Source organism: Semicossyphus pulcher, unplaced genomic scaffold (assembly GCF_022749685.1).
Source record: "Semicossyphus pulcher isolate SPU_LCO1_2020_fin unplaced genomic scaffold, fSemPul1.0.p SCAF_12, whole genome shotgun sequence".
In the NCBI taxonomy this organism is placed as follows: Eukaryota; Metazoa; Chordata; class Actinopteri; order Labriformes; family Labridae; genus Semicossyphus; species Semicossyphus pulcher.
In genome coordinates, this window is record NW_027211626.1 from 1761548 (window position 1) to 1782710 (window position 21163).

Genomic DNA, 21163 nt, shown 5'->3' on the forward strand with positions numbered 1-21163 from the left:
ATCCCGGCTAGTTAGCTAGAGCATACAAAAGTACTTCCTGGTTCAGATACACGTTGCTAAGGAAGTGCGTTCAGTGCAAACATTGGCGCACGTGGGTGAAGCGGCACAAAATAAAAGTCCCTTATTACTGAAGAAAAACAAATAATAAAATGCGATTACTCACGTAACATGTTTCCTGTGACATGCGTATAAACAAAAAGAATATATTAGGTGGTAGAAATATGTAATTAATGAGCTAAAATCGACATATTTGTATAGATGTTACTTGCTTTTTCAAAGTAATACATCGTAACAAACAGGACAAAGAATTAATATTAAAAAAAGGAAAAATACTATAGATAAGAGTACAATAAAATATAACATTAAGTCAACTAGACAACAGACAATCAAAAGATTTAAATCAAACTAAACTCACACATCTGAAAATAAATAAATAATGTCACTAAAGAAAAGTGTATCTGAAACTGAGTTTATTGAAAAATTAAAAGACTAAACATTTTTTATGATTTGAAAATTAGATGTATAATATTAGAAATACAATTATGATTGGTTGGTGAAGATTACACATTCATTTTTTTTTCTCTTCTGTGAATCTTACACACAGTCAGGTGCAATAAGCATGCATCTTCAGACTTTTTGGATAAGGCTGAATAACAGGATGGCTTCCGGCAAGGCGTATATAAAAGTTCAACTGTATGAAAGGTTATGTGTAAATCCCTCCAACCTTATTATTTCAAAATATTCCACAAAACAAGATATAAAACCCTTAAAGTCAGTGATATGCTGCATGTAAAATGTTTCAGTAACAGTTGTTGACTGGTGGTAGAGTCTGGACACTTAATGGATCTTGCTAGTGAGGTCTGCAACGAAAATATTATCTTAATGATATTTAATGGAATCAGGACGAATAAGCTTATTATTGTGGTCATCAGCCATTACGCTACATTGAGCTGTTTGCTTGGTTTGGCTTGTCAATTAGGAGAAAGTTGTAATGATTTTAATGTGATGTTTCAAATATAGTGGTGTCTGTAAGGGCAGATGCACTGCTTTACTCACACGCTATAGACCTTTTCACCAGCAGATATTGTCTTGTCTTGTGTATCTTATTTTCCTAATGAAAGTTCAGCTCCAATTGGGTTAACCCCCGTTCTCTACAAGGACTTAACAGGAAGGCCCCTGAATAAGTACACCTGCAGTTTCCCTGATAATGTTACTAAAAAACTATGAGAATATAAACAAAGTCTTTGTCTTGAATTCAGATGTGGTGGCACCGAAAACTGAACACTGTATTTGTTTTTAATACAAACAAATGATCTGTAGTCAGGACCTCCTGGGGGCCCTGCAGGCTGAGACGACCATGTGACTGGGACATTGCTGTTTGGAGTCTTGTCATGGGGCTTTCTTGCATGGCATCCTTCTGTCGCCCACCAAACTCTATTTTCTGTGTTTGAAAAGCGACAAAAACACTACAAAAGAAGAAAGTCACCAGCAGCCATCTGCACTGAGCTGTGTTCAGGACACATCCTTCCAATCAGCCTCACATACCGTACGTCAGCTGCTTCCTACATTGTTTTTTACAGCATTTTGCAGCAGATTCTTGGATACATTTCATGTTATGTGTCAGGTTAAACAACTGAGAACAATCCTTTGCTTGTTATTTTTAGTGCACGTTTCGGTCCTAGAGCTGCAATAAACCTATTTGCCTTCTCTGGAACAATAGTTGGGAGGTAGGGAAAAGAATGGGATGTACTTTTCCGAATACATGTCCATGCTGAGAGTTTTTTTAGGCAGCTGATAATTAAACCCTGAAGAAAAACAGTTCTTGCCTCAGTGTGAAGAATGAGTCAGTGTTGCTTCACACACACAGACAGATACACAGCCTCTGTGATAATAAAGGCGCTTTTAAACTTTAGGAAAGTTTAGTTTGAGTCATAGAAACAATCAATATGGCTGGAAACATTTGAAGATCACGTCTTTATCCCAAAGACAGATTTATTATTTCATAATTCAAGCCACTATTATTCTAATAAGTTTGAGTTTCTCTACCAAAATTAGAAATATTACAACCCAATCGTCTCGTTTCAACCCCAGAACAGTGTCATCCGATGAGCAGGAGATGTATGGGTGGAACAAAACACATTCCCATATCATAATGTTCAGTGTAATGTTGTTTTCTTTGGACCAAGTCAACACAGATGAAAGAGTGAAGCAATTAAGAGCTGAGAGTCCAGAGGAGGGGCCGGCGAGCCGTCAGAGGGGGACTTTAGTATCAGATGCCATCGAATGTTTGAGTTAACATCTTATTGTTGTTGTCGTTGGTGTGCAGAGGAGAATAAGTAGTCCAGTTCAACAGATGGTTTATCTGTTCTGACCTGCAAACATGATTCATTTTTGGCGCTCCCCGGGACTTCATCTCAAGACAAATTCAAACTTGTACAAGTGAGCTGAAGTGAGCAATACTGCAGCTTTAAAACCGCTCCATCTCAAGCTCTGAGATCAAATACATTTACATTATATTTTTAAACTGCTACATAACTTGATATTTAAAGACATTATGTGTCTTATCACAGAAATCCATGGAGAAGAAGAGTGCCTTGAAACTATTTAACTTAATAATGGACTATACACTTGCAGAGAACGCCTACAACTTCTCCTTTTTTCTTCTTATTCATTTTTATTTCCCCTATTTTGTTTTCTTTATACTATTAGATGTTTGTCTGAAAAACTTTGCACAATGCCAGTGTAGCGTTACAGATAGTAACCCGACATAAAAAAAAAGTGATTTAAGAGGCTTTTCGGCACTGTTAGTGAGTAAAAAGATGTTTGTTGAAGAATGGCTCAGGGGGCAGAAATGTGTGCAAAAAAAAGAACTGGTGGTTTTATTAAGTAAACATGCAAGGAAGAGCAAAAAACAAGATGCCAGGGTAATTTAACAAAAAGCAAACAAACTTGTAAACAAGTTCAAAAAGGCAGCCTCACAGCAAGCTGCTGCAGCCAACGACTTCCCCCCACGAGGAAATGTCTCCGTCACCTTTGATACCTCTCCCGGCCCCGCCCTGATTGGATTAAACCATTGCAGGGGGGAAAGGAAAACCACAGAGTGCCATTCCCACTGAAACAATTGTGAAACACAAAAACAGCTACATGGAAAAGCTATATTAGTAATTAGTATTAAGTGGGACACCAAAACACGTCAATATAAAACGTGATTATGAGAAACCTGTTTAATTTCATCTGTTTTGTTGAAAGCAGAAACACACTGTGTCTAACCGGGCACAGGTGGCCTCACTAACTCACTAAGCCTTATGACTCTGCAGGCTGAGGGAAACGTGGGGCAGGTGAAAAGGTGTGGTGGAAACCTTGTCACAGCCTGGCATGTTGTGTCAAGTATAAATAAAGTTAAATAAAGATAGCATGTGAAGTTAAATTTTAATGTTTATTTTCCCCCAAATTAATCGTCTATGCTGTTGTGTTCTGACCACAAGGGCCTCCGTAGCAAAGACTTAATCCTTCAGCTATACTGACAAATCGTTCAAGCTCTCATGAGCAGATTTCTGTTGAATCATTGGACTTTGCCGAGTTATGGGATGGATAGGAGGTCAGAAGCACACCCCCCCCCGAAGAGATATATCGTTTCTGTGACAGCATCCAATTTATCACTCTTAAAGTAGTCCCTCCTGGCAGAAGATGATCATTTCAACGAGAGTTAGAGAGTTATATACAAGGAGGTTATATAAAAATAAACTACTGCTAAAGGAATGAGACATAAGGAGCAACAGACTAACACTGTATGAGCATATTTATCCTGCACAGAAAACTGTTGGTGCGTAGAAGCCATTTAAAGTTCGGATCACTTTTGTGCATACGCTTCGAACATCTGAACATCTATCCACACTAAATCTATCCTCCTCGAGTTCAGCCAGCGATCAGGAAGGAGTTCCTGCTGCTGCGAGCGGGCGGAAAGCAGGCACGCTCTGGTGTGAAGAGACATGCTGGATGGGGGCTTTATTAAATAGAGTAAAATAAACAGAGGGAGCTGCTGCAACACATTCTGCCAAAGCTACAACCCACAGGAATCCTGCAGGAACAGAAAACTCACAGTGGGATGCTTTTTTAATCCAACCCCAAACCCATTCTCAGGATGTAGACTAAACAAAGTACCACTCAGTAAACCGCGATATTCACATCAGTACATCACAATGCCTCTCATGACAAATTGCCCTGACAGTTTGATTACAGGCTGCAGGCGACTGTGATCTACGATAAAACAATGCAGGTAATCATGAATAAAGCAGGTAACAAAGCCCGGAACAAGAATAAATGTATAATAAGAAATAGGAGACTCTAATTCTGAGATATGTTGCAGTAGCATGTTCAGGCTAAAGCTGCAGAACTTCTGCACACAGGAGGGGAGTTTAAGAAGTGAAGATTCACTATTGTCCGAGTGCTCTTAAAACTAAAGGAGCAGCCATGAATGACAATGAAAACTTTCATTCATACCTATTTATCATATTTATGGGACAGGACAATAAAAAAAAGAGTATAACATCAAATGAATAATACCATAAAACTTGTAAAAGTGCAACAATTTTCTTTTCTGAAATCAATCCAGGAATTTTAATGAAGTTAATGAAGCTTTTGCTGCTATAAAAATATTAATATAATGTTACTTTTAATGGCAATTTCCAGATAAGTCACAGCACAGGTGTATGCAATAGAACCCCTGAAGCTTTAACGATATATTATATAAAGTACTACTCAGCTTTAATTTACATGATTGTTTTTTTATGAAGTTACTAAACACATTAAGACAAATAATGAATGTAGGTGTGCGTCACATTAAACAGTCTGAGCATTAAATGAGCTTGTCTCTATTGCGGTGCATCTCAGACGTTTTTGTGTGTTATTGTCAGAACAGTGAGCAGCTGCTAACATCTGTGGAGCAGATGAGTGTATTAAATGACAGGACACAATGGATGATATGGGCAGACAAATGTTTGGCTGAGAAGTCTGAAAAGAATCCACACAGATCTCTAAACTACAGTGTTTTCATGCTGCAGGTGTGGCATTAAGTCCAAGACAGAGCTCAGGTAGCACAGCACAATATCTCTGATAGTGCACTTTTCATGTCTTATGACTTTACATTAGAACGTTTTAAATAATGTTTAAAAAGCATCTGAAAATATTTATACAGAGTAGATACATATTTAGAATTGTGTGTATGTGTGTAGCAACAAACTATTAACTTGGTAATCAGTTAATCTGATTTATAATCGATTCATCGTTGACTTTATAAAATGTCAGAAAGTTGTGAGAAATGCTCCTCACAATTTTGCAACGACTCGAAACCAAAACCAAATCCTTACATTTAAAGATAGTGTTTGGGCTGCAGCCTCAGCCTTCCCTGTGTTTTCCTGTTTCCCCATCCCCCTCGTGTCTGTCTGTTCCTCCCTGTCTGTCTGGGTTCGAAATGCCACAGCAGTACGTACTGATTTGGCCAAAGTGTAGCATGCAGTATGCAAACAAAAGCAAAATGTGCAGTACGCCAAAAATACCCAGATGTCGTACTGATTCCGAAAAAATCTCCAGTATGCATCAGACCAGTCTACCTCACCTACTGTATCCCACAATGCAAAGTGCTGGAACGTCCTGGAAGACGCAGCTTTTTGCTATTTGCGCGCTATTGTTTACTTCTGCTTTCCAGAAAGTGGCCCCTGGCGTTGCATACTAGCTCCGTACTACATACTACCACTGAACACAGCACGTGTTTGTCTGTGTGGCAGGTGTGGCTCATCACTCTCCAGTCCAGTCTCCTCGTTACCTGGTCACGTCCCTCCACCTCCTCCTCCTTGCAGCACACCTGCTTCCCATCCACAATCATGCCTGCAGTGTTTCTAAACCCTGGCCTTTCTTCCACTCTTTGCCAGATTGTCTGTTCACCAACAGTGCTAATTAGAGACGGCCACTTGGATTGTGAATTCAAGTCTTTTATCTAGGTCTAACACTTTGTCTCTTCTTGCCTTAGTGTTTCTGCCTGCCCGCCTGCCGCCACCTCTTTAGATGGATTATCCACCTTTTTCTGCTTTGTTTTAGGACAATAAAACCCCTTAAAACCAGCTCCTGTGTTTGGTGTGTGTTAAATCGTAACGAATAGAAAAACAGGACATGGAACGGGCTTAAGAGGACTTCTGTTAAGGACAGTTAAACAGAAGTAGCAGGGTGCAGACAAAATTAAAAGATGACACCAGACATTTTACTTTGCAGTAACAAACAAATGTTTGAATTTTGCTTGAAAACCCATAAAAGGTTATCAGTGATCATCAAAATATTGGCTCGATAAATCATTGCAGCTCTAGTGTGTATGCATATTAGCCAAGGAATAGTATTCACCTTTACAGACCCTCAGCAGGGTTCGACAGTCAGCCTCTGGATGCACAAACAGACAAACCTTATGTAAACTTTTACTATCTTATTGTCATTCATAAGATGAAACAACAACATCAAACATGACACCATTTAAAGCTTTGGTGAGCGTGTTTAACAAACAGTAGATGGCAGTTTTTAAGTCAAGAGATCCAGACAAAGTATTTAGTCTACATCTGCAGGCTGTGAAACCACCTTATCATGTGTTTTATCATTAGACGTTGTCTAAAGACAGACATGATAATATGATCCCTTCACAGAACCTACCAAACCAAACAGTCACTAAGAACCCATCAAAGGGCTTACACATATTGACATAAGAACTCATATAAACAACAATTGCTGTAATTATAATTCCTGGCCCCTGGGCTCACTTTCAGTTAAGGGTAATTTTCAACATTTCTCTGTAGATAATTGCTTTGCTTGCTGTAATTACGTTGCTATGATTATAAGTGGGATATGAAAAACATACGTTTCAAGCCAAACACAGATTAGACAACGTCTTGCTAGTGACTTGTAGATACAGCCACAGGCATTATCTGTATCCATGACAATAACAATTGCCTGCTCAGTCTAACACAAATAGATCCGCCTCTGTTTGGAAATACAGATTGCCCTCCAATGTCAACTTTCCCCTGAGAACAGTCAAGTTCAAACTTTGCTGCTCACCAAACATCATGCTGTCTCTGTTATCTTTTATAATGATTTTAATTGAAACCAAGTTTTCTATGATGCAATATTTAAGACAACTTTAAGGCCCTCCACACCCACACAGGTGTTCCTTTGCAACTTTTATCATTTACTTGTCCGATTTATGAGCTTAACTCCGATCCGATCCGACATGGCACAATACAATAAGATACGATATGATGCGATACAGACCTATACGTTACAATATGATACGGAACATTACGATACAATACGGAACATTACAATACGATACGGAACATTACGATACAATACGGAACATTACAATATGATACGGAACAATACGATACGGAACAATACGTTACAATATGATACGGAACATTACGATACAATATGGAACATTACAGTACGATACGGAACAATACGATACAGAACAATACGATACAGAACAATACGATACGATACGGAACAAAACGATACGGAACGATATGAAAAAGAACGTAATGATACGGAACAATACTATATGGAACAATACAATACGGAACAACACGAAACGGAACGATACGAAACAGAACGATACGATACGATGCGATATGGAACAATACCATACGGAACGATACCATGCGGAACGATACGATACAATACGATACGATATGATACAGAACAATACCATACAGAATAATATGATACGGAATGATATGATACAATAATGATATGATACGATACCATATGGTACGATTTGATGCAATGCGATACAATACGATATACCCTTAGGGACATTTGTCTTGGACTCATGCATACATTTAACTGCCTCCACAGTAGTGCTAATAAATAAAATAACAATAAAAAGAAACAAGAATCATAATGTAAACAGAGAATCACATACCAACAACAACGACAAACAATGTATATCCACAGACAACGTTCCCACCTGGCCCTCTTGTGGCCACAACCAGTATTTCAACATCAAAAACTCACAAAAACTATCCTGAACAAAAAACGTTTTCACCGGCCAACTCTTTCACATACATGAAGAAAGGGAAGTTTCTTAAATATATTATCTTATCCTTTCTCACCTGTTTTCACACATTGAATTTATTTTAAAAAAATAAAAAATTCCACCATCCATCCATCCATTATCTATTCTGTTCAGGGTCGCAGGGGGCTGGAGCCTATCCCAGCTGTCATTGGGCGAAGGGCAGGGTACACCCTGGATTGGTCCCCAATCAATCACAGGGCTGACACATAGAGACAGACAAAATTCCACCAGGTAAAACTTTTTTTAAAACAGGATCACTTGTGTGCAATGCTGCTTATAATGTTGCAAGAGTGACATCTAGTGGTTTGATTTGAACAGTGCAGTGGGGGACTGCAGTGACCACTGAATTTAAATTACATCTTTGTTTATATGTAGGTTAAAGGAAGATACATTAGTTTGCTAATACCTGTAGCATGGGCTCTGGCAAGCGAAAATCTGTCGGTCTAAAATTGTGCTTTATTAGAACAATGCTCTTATATTTCGTAAATCAATAAAGATTAGAAATTAAAATAGATATTACAATGGGGGGAAAAATGTGAGATTTGAGGGTTTATTAATTTGTTTTAATGTCCAAAAAAAGAGCTCAACAGCTCAATGGAATACAGATTTTTAATTTGACTGTAATGTGAAAAACTGTGAGATAATTCTTTGCCTTTGTGCTGAAAAGAAATAAATGCACTTTTATTATACAAGTTTTTAATATTACAAGCCTATACTGTCAATCTAATGTTAATGTTATTTATGCAAACATTTTCTCTCAGCTGTAAAGGCTGAACTGCTGACATGTAAACTGGATGCTTTCCACTAAAATAAACCTCACTTTTAAAAAATCTGGATGTGGATCAGAGTACAGCTTGGATGACAGATATTTTCCACTCTCATATAATGTCAGCGGTTTCAGGAGCAGATGGGTCTGGACCGGAGAGGAGCTAACACAACAGATGACAGACGGTGGTCTCTGGAACCAGACTCTCATGACAGCCTGACTTACTGGTCTGATCTGGTCCATCCTGTGAGATACTGTCCTCTGCTATGAACAAGGGCAGGGTGACATGTATCTGTGTATGTTTGTGTGTCTATGTAGAGTTATTGAAATTTACAAAATAATATTTTACTGAGATACTACTGAGTAAAGTTAACATCAAACCTGTCTGCATGAGATCCAAACAGTTACACCAAAGTCTGCCATGCAGGGTCACATGCTGGCAAGCTGCGATGACATCATGAAAATCTGAACATGGATGCAAATAAATCTATTTTATCTGTAGAATTTTCATTAACTGATTTTAATTTATTTCACTGCAACATGCTTCGCATGACACATGAGTTTTAATGAGCAGAGGTATACAATTTGAGTAGGTCATAAGGAGATTATTACTGGTCCAGGCTTCATAATTTTAATCATAATTTTAATTTGAATCCCCCTCACAAATACACCATATAAAATACCTCAAATAAAAATAGTGTTATAATATATATCAGTAAAGCACTGCACCTGAAAACAGGCTTTAGAGTTAACTATTTTAAAAGCTGACCACTTGACAGAGGAGCAGAAACACAAGATAGAACTCTGTCATCAAAGCAGACTGTTTTCTTGCAAGTAGAGAGATACTGTAGCCTATTCATTCTATATTTCTACAGCATTTTGTGTTTTATTTTGAAATTATTTTATCTTTTATTTCATTTCTATTAAATATTTAATTTTATAAATAAATACTTTGGCACACCTGGTCAAGTGTCACTATTTATGTAACTGAAAGAGGTATTTGATTGTTCTTTTTTTAAAGTAGGCTATAAAGATTAAAAATAGAATTTAACATATTTTTTTGTTGTTTTTTGTATTATTTCAACCCCTATATGTTGACATTAGGAAAGGACAAGTCAGGAGAGGGAAGTTATCTCACTACTTTAAGAGTTAGATATTAAAATTTGATTAATATACCGTATTCATGCAAATCCAGTGGTGAATATAAAGTTTAGAAATTGTATACTGTATAAATCGGACTTTAATAGCTGGAAGAAATAGCCGAACGGAAATAGCCGAACAAGCTTCAAAGTCCTACTGTGGTCAAATCATATGTTAATTAATAAAAACATCCCCCCTGACTGAGTTTTGCACAAATCACCGCTTGATTACATCACTTTATGCACCTGCATCCTTTTATTTTCTCTGCAGTAGGTTCAAATATGACTCAAAATGTGACAAAAATAAATCTATCACAAAGTATTTATTTTAAAGGCACAGGGCTGTTTCTCCTCAAGTTTCCTCGCAGTGACTCACAGTAGTCTCTCCTCTCTGCAGTTTCGTTTCAGTGGCCCGGCGTTACCAGCCTATCTCACACGCCAGGAGGATGAACCGCCGGAAACAACCTACCCTGCCTCCCCAGCGCGCGGACCTTCATTTGATTGATCGTCAGCCGGACCAATCGCACGCCCACTTCCGCGTTCTCGCCAGCCAATCATATACCCAAGATTCGTACACATAATTTACGGCGCACTCACGGTAGGTTGAGCCGACTGAGGTCCATAGAAATTTGACAGCTTCACAGGTGAGACAACCGTCCAGAGGCTGTTTCACTTTACATTTCAGTTTTTCTTCCCGGAACACTATTCTCTGTGAGCCTGGGGTTGCCACAGTCAAAAAACAACCATTCGAAGTCAAACCATTCCGGCAGCATGAGCAAAAAGAAAAAGGACTGGAAGACTGAGAAAGGTAAGGCTTGTTTTGGGGGGGATGAGGCTATCATCATCTCCATGGCAGACAGCATGAATTGTAAGCATGCCAAGAGATTGACAGCCACTCTTCCTGTCTTCTCCGTATTTCTGTTAAACTACTTCCTATCTAGACTCATCTATAATCCCACACTGTGACTGTACAGATGTTGAAATGATGTTGCGCTTCTGTTTGGCTGCCGTTGTTCATGTTTGACATTCGCCCCATGCCTGCTTATTAGCTTACATTTAAGGTTCCCACTGTTTTATCGCGAGTCGTTATTTAGCCGTTAGAGTGCTCCTCACTAACATATCCCACCTTCCACCTGTGTGATGTACCGACAGTGGCTCAGCGAGTTGCAAACAACCCTCTCTGCAACTAGGTATTTTCTGTAGCCAAACAACAGTCACGCCGTATTTAATGAAAGGGACGGGGTGTTAAATAGTTTAAAAGGTGGTTGTTGGTTGTGGTAGAGGATAAAAATGACTGTTTCCCAGTTTTAAGTATATCATGCTACCTATGAAACTTGGATTTATCACTTCTGTGTTTAGTTCCAGAGACCTGTTGTGCACTGAAGCCCAATGTAAAGCATGGTTACCCTTTTTATACAACGGTTCCTACCAAGTAATTTGATTGGACAAGAGGCGTTCCATTATTGCTGATGTAGAGTATAACAGCACTGTGACTTTTAACTCTATGTATCACTCAGCATCAGGTGTTCTTAATACTGTTAATTAACGTTACACCATGAACCTGGCAGTAAACAAACACCAAGTATTTGTCTAGATTATAGCAAACTGTGCTCAAAGTTTGATATGATAACATCAGATAACATTTGAGATAAACTGTGAATTTTAAACTCTAGACATACACAAAGTAGCAGGTGTGCAGAAAAATGTTTAAGTGTTGTTTGGCAACAGCCCAGTTCGAGTCAAGTTGTGGACAGTGTTGCCAGATTATGCCTTATTTTGTAATATTTTTGGTGCATTTAATAAACATTATTTATATTCTTATTATTTTATGTTTGATTTTGGCAGTTTTATTCATCCATAATCCTATAGTTTTAAAATGTTTTTTTTTATTTGTTTACACTTCAGGGCAGTATTTGATCACTTTCGTGGTTTTTCCGCGACGCCAGGAGTGCATTTCACAGTTTGTGTATGTGGTTGTCTAACTGCACTCTTTTTGGGCTGCAATAACATATTTATCTAACATTTAACTTTGGTTATTTGATACAGATATGAAGCTTTGTATGCTTATGATCTGTATTCTATTTCGTATGTGGGCCTAATGGTTTTATGGTTTCTGGCACGGTTATGAATATGGGCTGATTTTTATTAAACTGGGCTGGAAACTGTCAATCTGATCTGGCAACATTGGTTGTGTAAGTTGTCATGGTAGTGGAGCCAAATTAGTTATTAAAATGAACAAAAAATAATAATCTGTTGTTACTTATTACTGTCAACATATTGTTGCTTGTAGAGCTGCTGTATAACAACAATATCACAAATGGGGGAATGCTGTTGTACTGAATATCAGCACGGCTCGGTCATAGTTGCCAAGATAATCACATCGTCATGTCGAAATTATAATGTGTTTTTTGTCATTCATAAGCTGTCACATTAGAGCCCTTTCATGTTACATGTTTTCATGTATGTCCCCTAGCCTACGTCACTGGCTGTACCCACAATCCCCCACAACTCCCCTATAGCCTCATAAATATTGAGTTTGTCAATCTGTAATGCTGTCTGAATGTTTAGCTCAAATTTTATTAACTATATAATTAACTTAAAGTTTCCCACAATGCAGCATCAAAAGAAGCGTACAATTGATGGTCGCCAACCCAGCACTACACACAGTGACGCATTGTAATGAAGTAATCAGCAGTGCACAGAAAGCAACCACAAGTTATGTGGTAATAAGAGAGTTATTTCATTTTTCCAGTAAGTTCACTAAATAGTTGTCCACATTTTTTTAAGGAGTAGTGAATTAGTGAATGATTTCAGACACAACCACTGAGAGGCATGTACAATACCAGGGCTTTAAAACTAAAACACTAAATGGAATGGAGCCATAATTCGAGATATTGAATCCACCTGTCGTCTTCTGCTATGACCTGTCAAAATGTCTCTTCTGAAGTGAGGCACATGCAGTGCAACTTTGGGACTAACCCTGCATTCAGGTTCTCTTGTGCAAATTAGGAAGCTATTCTTCCTACTTCTGTGTGTTAACAAGCTTTAAGTCTTATTTGGAAGCAACATGGAGCTGAGCTGTGTTTCATTGCTTTTATGTGGACAGTTAATAATAGTTACAAGCTGAAGATAAATAAGTACAAAGGTTTTGACCATCAAAACAACAATTACTTTGGTCTGACATGGTTTTTTTCTTTAGATAACGTCAACTCTGTCAACTCTGCAAATCCAGTACAAACATTTTCTTAGATTTTCCAAGTTGTTGTTCAAACATGAGTGAATTTTGTCTGGTCAGAAATTTGATTTCAGATTCATCGTGACACAACATGAATGCAGAGTGGGAACTATTTAACAGAGGCAAGGCTGTATGTATTCCTCATCATATCACATTGGCTTCAACTGACTCCTAAGCTTAAAAGATTTCAAGAACTTCAACCAAGCCCAGTTGCCTTTTTGGATTAATCTAACAGTGACCATGACCTGGATGACTGAGAACCTTCACAGACATGTTGCTTCAAATGACTTTCAGAGACAAATTTCCAGTAAGGATGTGGCCTCAATTAACAGGCTCTAATCTTTCAACATGGGTCGGTAGCCCAAACCGGGTTAACGTGACCCAGTGCTCATGGTTTGTTTTGACCCTGTCAGTGTTATTGTGTTCTTTTTACACCAAAACCATTGTGTAAAAAAACCCACCACAACAGCAGGATGGTTTGGATACAGAAACCAAACAGTCACGTAAATATAAGACCGACGCTTTGTTAAAACACCAGGCTGGGTCAAGGTAACCTTGTATTCCACATGAGGTCAAATTTCAACCCTGAGATCTGAAGCGTGCGTGTAAAACAGAGATGATGTATAAACTTTGTTGATGTTGTTGGCGAGCTTTCAGTTTGAAAAGTTTAGTTTTGAGTTCAGCTCAGTTTTCAAGCCCTTTGACTCACAACTCACAACCGTTTCTGGAGAGTATGGGAACATTTTAATTACAGTGATTACAATTCTCTGACAAAGGGTAAAAATTAATCTCAGCCCAACTTTTCTATTTTCTAGTTCGAGCAGGTATCATCATGGAAAGATCAAAGTAAATCAGATTTCATATTCCGAGCATACACCCCTCTTTCTCAGATTGCTTTAAGAGCAGATAAAGACTTGTAAAAACTTGAAATTAATTCTTAAACTTGAGGAATTTCTCTAATTATTTTGCAAAGAGTGTATTAACCAAAGGCTAGACTTTAGGTGGGTTAAAATTTTAATATTTACAACCTATAAAGATAAAATGATGAGCCATGTCTGCTCCTGTGGTTTGTCTTATTTTAGAAGAGGCAAAAACAAGCTGAATTTGACCAGCAGTCGAGCTACTTTGAAGTTGGAGAACTTTACAAAATGAATGAGGGAACATAAAAGAGGAATATAAATAGTATTAAAAGGCAACATTAAATGAGATGCTATGTGACAGGCAGGCACATCACTAGTATTTGGTTCAAGGATGTCTGCAGCTTTACGCTGACTTTCCCTCCCATCCAGAACTCGTCAAGTACAGAAGAGTCACATGGGACCTTGCGTCAGAGATGCTGCGGCTCCAGTAACACAATCTTGTAGACAGTCATATTTAATAAAGCCCGTCCTGTTCTCATAGCATCCAAACCAAGCGTTGGGATCTATAAGTTCAGCAGAGTGACGATGCACTTTAGTGAAGTCCAGAGAGCTTTGCTGTGTTCAACCTCAGAACAGCCTTTTTATTCATCCATGTAGAATAAAAGCAGCCTTGGGAGTGACAGGAGCGGGCAGGAGGGAGAGAAGATACATCAGGGATGGAACGGATATCATCCACTGCACAATTACCTTTTATTTAAGTCTGACCTACTGTGGGATGTCGCTGAAAGATGACCTAAGGAACCTTGTACTTCTTACCAAGAATTCAGCCCCCACTACCTTCATATATTTATGTAGGGGTCCCGTTTAAGACATAGTAAAGAGTTTTTATGAAGTGGGTATCTTTGCATCGAAGCTTACACCTTAATTTTTGTGGTAAAAACAGCCGTATATAGGAAACTTTCAGGATGCATTTCTGTAGCTAAAACAGTTTTTTTTCAGAAGGAATATTTTAATCACCAAAGCCCAAACTGGGGTATTTATAAGTTGAATATTTCACACATTATTAGGATGAAGCTCAGTTTTGCAGAACTGCCCGGTGTTGTCTGGAAAAACAGAGACACGTTGAGGCTCTTTTGCAGGCAGGAAAGATGAGCATGATGACACAAGCTGTGAGAACCCAAGAGTGATACAGCAGCACAAAGGTTAAGCAGCAGCTGTGATGTGATGTACTGAAGCCTGCCAATTATGTAGGAATTTGTTGTTAAACCAGACAAACACATTTCAAACTGTTCCCACACTTCGTGCATACAGCTCAGGAAACGAGGAGGAGCTTAAATGTGGGTAGGGATGACAAAGTTAGTTCCTTCATGTACAGTAGTTGCATCAAAGATATAAGCTGTGTCTCAATTCAGGGGCTGCATCCTTCGAAGGACACTGCTAGATGCTAAGATGCTAAGGCCTAACTGAAATGAGAAGGTCTACCGAGGATTTCCTGGTGTTCCCGCCCTTACCCGTCACAAAGTGTTGCTCCTGTCGCTAACTAGCTAACATAACTAACGTCACGTAACTTAACTGATAATTTGTTTCAAGGCCCCTTTAGTTTTTTAACATTTGTAACGCTAGCTATTAGATTAGATCCAAAAAGGTGTTTTCCTTGAATCTTGGGATACATTGGGCCACGAAGGATGCACCCGATGGATCCTTCATGGCCCAGGAGAAGGAGGAGGAGCGTTTGTCAGCCGCATCTGAAGGAGCCTTCGAAATGGGAGAGCCTTCGACGCACCGCTGTGACGCAATCGGCCTTCGAAGGATGCAGCCCCTGAATTGGGGCACAGCTATAATCTAAATGTTACCACCATAAAGTCATGTATTGGTTTTTCGACTGCCTTTTTGAAGCCTGAGGTTTGGCGTTTTGGCCGCCATGTTGGCTCCGGTTGTAACTCTTGATTTTCCTGGCTGACGGTCGCTTTCCTTTTCAGACTGTTTGCTTCATCTGAGCGTCGAGTTTGTTTCTTCTTCTTTGGATTTTCACTTCTTGTTGAAGTTGTATCTGTAGTCATCCATCTTTTCTTTGTTTGTTCAGCCATAGTAGATTACTGTTAACTCGCAACACTTGCAGAGAACGGAAAAGCAGCCGCTTAGCTCCGCCTACCCTCTCTGGCAGACCAACCACTGCTGGCTGATGGAAAACGCGTCACGAACTCGGCGCTGCTTGTGATTTTTTTCTGTTAAAGTCGCCACAGACACCCAGTCTGTAACACTGCAAATGCAGAGGCTTTCATCAGTGGGCCATCGGCTCAATCACCATTGTGTTAGCTCATCCGGCGATAGATTGAGACTTAACAGACATTTATTTAAATGAAATTCTTCGAGGTTATTAGTTTAACACATCAAAACCAAAAGAGAGGGGCTAATGAGTGAAATCAACAAAGTCTTCTAATTAAGTCGTCTGATTAAAAATGAGAACCTGTGTTGTCTTGTTCTCTCCCTGACACATGACTTAGAATAACTGGTGAACTAACATTCACTAGCAGTCCCTGCTGTGTTGGAGCCAGCCTAAGACTCCCTACCAGCTCCGGGGGTGCTCTTTATTTCTCCTCCTGCACTTTGACCCTGCTAGCCTACAGAGGATTTTAAACATGACGGAAGTCCACAGTATCAGTATCTTTTCTCTCGGTCTTATCCTGTTTTGGACTTGGTTTTCGCTCTTAATTTTTTGGTTTCTTTCTTCCGCAGAGAGACTGCTCCGTCTGGATCGGGAGGAGAGACGCAAGGACTATCGTCGTCAAGATTTCATACCTCTGGACAAGATCCCATCCTGGAGAGAGGAGAATAAATGTAAGAGAGACGGCTTGAGATGCTACATGTCTTATGAATTGGACATAGCTGAAAAACTGACGCATCATGGCAGTGTTTACACAACTCGGCTTAAAAATAGTCATTCAGAAATTACAGTCTAACTATATGTATGTGCATATAGTCACACTGACGTTGGTCATGTTTTCCCCAAGCTGCAGCCCTGTTATTTTGTCTGATATTTAGTAAAAGAGATCAGATTATTTGTCCTATTTTTTTATGAGATTTAAAGAAACATTGTGATGACAAGCTTTGCTTGATAGGATAAAAAACAGTGGACACCTTTAACATTATTTCTCAGGAAGTAAAACACATTTCAAGATGAAAAACACCTCGACCACAACATGTACAAAGACAGAGGGCTTAAGGCTGCCGTTTCTGGTGCTAAAGACTTTTATTGGCATGATTGGAAAAAGGTGAGTCTACTGCTTATATAACAATCCAATAATCAACACATCCGGTTCCAAAAGCCGATATTTTTTTCTAATTTAATGGAGAATATCGTGTAAATCTTGTATATCCAAAATGTAATAAAGGTCAGTGTTGTTCAAGAGGAAGCACGATGAGCAAACCTCATGCAGAATAAAAACACTTGATTGCATTTTCTTTTAAATGAGAGAAATAATTGAAAGACTAATTTAGATTGATGTTGTTAGCTTAACTTGCATTATAAGTACTCTGATGCTGCAGGTGGATCGTGCATTGTAAAAGATTGAGGAAATTAGACGAAGTTTGCAAGCGAGATTCTCACAAGAATATTAAAACATACACTATTTAAATATGTAGATAAGGTTGCAGCAACTTGTCCAACACTGACATTAAACGGTATGTAAAGTGCGGTTAAATAGCATGTGCTGCTGTATTTTTCTCTACATTAAATTAAAGGAAGTGTAATAACTTTTTATGGACGTCTGGGAGCCTCTGAGTTGATGTGTTTTCCTTCAGAGACATTAATATATTTCTTAAAGCCATTCATCATTTATAGGATCTACTCTTGTAGAGTTTACTCCCCTTTAAATAGTCTAGACTTATCTTGTCTTTCATGTTACCCACATAAAAACAATTTTAACACACATTGCATTACTTGTTTTACTGTTTGCACTCCTTACAACTGCGCCACAATCTTAATGTCTTATTGTTATACAGTTTATTTTGTCTGTAGATAGAGAGCCCTGTAGACCGGAGATTCTGACTCTGATTTGAAAGTGGAGAGATGCACAAATGACTCCTTTAGAGCATGCATTAAACCAATATCCAAATGTTTAAAAGTCCAGTAAGTATTCTAAGAGATCATGTTTTTATAAAGTAACATTATGTTTTTAATGTACTTTCTTTAAATGAACTCAACAAGTTCTTTTTTATTCCAGCCAATGACAAAGAGGAAGGGAAGGAGCTGACGGCTGGAGGAGGGCTGAATGACAAAGTGTCTCTCTACAAAGGAGACATCACCGTCTTGGAGGTGGATGCCATCGTCAATGCTGGTAAGGATCTACATGCCCTTTGACCCCTGGGAGCTGCTGGATGGTGATTGCTGCTTGAAGGCAGCTCTCATATTACATTGTCCTTGGCTGCCCTCTGCTGTTAAGATTGAGGAAGTGCTGGTTTTGGGGGCATTGCACAAGTGATGAGTGATGGAGGCAATTTTTAACGTGGATATCTGCTTTAGTTGTTCTGACTTCCGTTTGAAATACAGTGACTCTTTGAGTTATGTTTTGGCAGTTTCTTACATAAATTTCATCCCTATCTCCTTCGTGGTGCCAGTGAAACACAAAAATATTGCCTGAAGGAGGTTTGAATGAGGAATATTCATCTCATTTTGACATTAATGTGGAGTGTGTGTGCTGTAAACATGATTAGTGGTCACATATTCAACGCTGCAGTTGGGAAAACTCTGTAAAATTTGTTCTAGTGAGAAAAGAGAGGATGAAGAATCAGCGAGCGTTTGCAGAAATCCCTTTTTTTCAGAGATCTGCGCCACAGTTATGTAATTTTCTGCAGTCACAACCTACACACACAGTCAGAGGTGCTAAAAGATTGCTTTACCTGTTGCTTCTGCAGCTGATGCTCAGGGACATTCTGCAGCTACAGGGTTGAGTTTGCACAGCGTACCTGAATAAAAGCAGTATAAATATGTATGTTCTCCTTCCTTCAGTTGTCTTTTCCTCCTCATGCAGTTCTTGCAATCTCACACACACACACACACACACACACACACTACAGTCTTCTTAGCAGTGTGCATCCTGTGTGAAATTAATTCTCCATAATTTATGCAAGATTAATAGATGTGCAAAACAGACTGCTCTGTTGGAGAAGGCTAATGAATTTAATCTATTATGTAAATAGCAGTCCTGATGAGGATACAGTGACAAGACATTCTGAATCATCCTCAGCATCATGTTCAAGATAAAAATGCATCTTAATACACTAAACAGACACCTCAATCACACCTACGTCAGTGCAATTGTCTTATTTATTAACATTTTAACCTGCATTTTGCACAAAATCTGCACTTATTTGTAACGATTTTACACAATTCCAGTAGTTTGTTGACTGGACTGTGTTTTGGGAAAACTTCTGCATGTTTGAAATGCATTGTTGATATTAAGATATTAATGCTTTCTATATGTGTATTTATTGATGGTAAGAGTCAGTGAAACGACACAGTGTCTTCTTGTGATAATATAGATTGACAGGTATTCATTGATTGCACTTTGATTACTCTATTATATTCCCCGCAGCCTGTCTCTGTCCTTCACACTCAAATTAAGGTTAAGAAAGTGGATAAGGTGCGCAGCGTTTATATTAAGTAAGAGAAATAGGGCTCATCAGAATGGAAATGAGCTTCAGGAGGGAACATTGCATGTGTTTGTGTTAAACTGTTGAATACTATTGTGTCAAGGCAGGCGTTTTTACTTCAGTGGTTAATGCTGCCAGACGTCCAGACTCTGATTGAGCTGCATGTCGGCCAGAAGGCAATTCATTCTGTTTAGCTGGCTGTCAGAGGGTCTGAAAGGTTGAAGGCAGTGCTGAAACCTTTTATAATTTTCACAAGGTCTCAGCAGTTGGCCTTCTGCAGCTCTATTCACAGTGCAGGACCGGTTTTCTTTGTACTGTTGGTTGGACTGATAAGAACATAACAGTGCTGGACAGAGTTTTTGTTTACCATCTATTTGACAGCCCTGCTCTGCAACAGCAGTGTGTGTGTGTGTGTGTGTGTGTGTGTGTGTGTGTGTGTGTGTGTGTGTGTGTGTGTGTGTGTGTGTGTGTGTGTGTGTGTGTGTGTGTGTGTGTGTGTGTGTGTGTGTGTTTATGAATGAATTGTCCTTGGCTGCTTTTGTTGTCAGCGTGACATTATATTGTGTTATTATTGTTACTAAATAGGCTGCCATGGCTTTCGTGGCTGTCTTCCAGGTTTTATTGAGTAACACAGTTCGGAGCATGTGAACAAACACTGCGGATGTTGTGCAAAGTACACCGATAAGATCTCTGGAAACTTTTTGCTTTTCATCTACTCACCGCCTCCAATCTGTAGCCCGCAGTCCTTCCATTTTCTCATGCCGCCGTTAATTCAGGCTTGGCACCGGCTGTCTGTGAAGTGTGGCACTTTTTAAACAATGTGAAAGTCTGAAGGTTAATGAACTGTCAGAATATCTGGGTTATATTCACTAACTGTGCAAATTGCAGTTAAATGTGAAGGTTGGGGTTTAAACTGTATTAAAACAAAAGAGAGAATACATTAGTGCTGCAGTGGGCACCATGATATCATATTTATGCTGTAATATGAAGCCGAATATTGACGTCTTGATCATTATGGCACAACTTAACCGTTGATTTCTTATCATCTTTTTAGACTCCATTAGCTTTATGGCTTTCTAAATAAATTAGCTGATGACTAAGAACAATGGCTCCAAAAAGTCAGCTTCTAAGGATTGTTTGGAGTGTTTCTCGGTTTCGATTTTAACAAACATGTTGCATACATTTAATAAGCCAAAGGCGCATTGAAAATGTGTGCAGCATGGTTTTGTCCTGACGACAGCAGTATGTGAGTTGCAAAAGAGAAATGTCTGTAATTTTAAGGCAACAGGGGACAGCTTGGTTCTGCTGTTACAGCGGCTGCCTATAGCTTTCAGAGGGTGTAAAGTTTCTTTATGTCCTCCATTAAAATTTAATTATTAGGCTCATTGACTTTTTAATTCT

General features: G+C 38.9%; 1 protein-coding gene across 1 annotated transcript in view; it reads left to right on the forward strand.

Moving 5' to 3' along the window:
* The first annotated feature begins 10623 nt into the window (after positions 1–10623).
* The window catches only part of macrod2 (mono-ADP ribosylhydrolase 2), a 523001-nt gene continuing 512461 nt past the window's right edge, over positions 10624–21163 (forward strand). Inside the window, exons 1-3 of the mRNA XM_069659311.1 lie at positions 10624–10823; positions 16847–16948; positions 18334–18447. Of these exons, the coding sequence (XP_069515412.1) occupies positions 10787–10823; positions 16847–16948; positions 18334–18447 (253 nt within the window). The 5' untranslated portion in view covers positions 10624–10786. The remainder of the gene's footprint in view (positions 10824–16846; positions 16949–18333; positions 18448–21163) is intronic.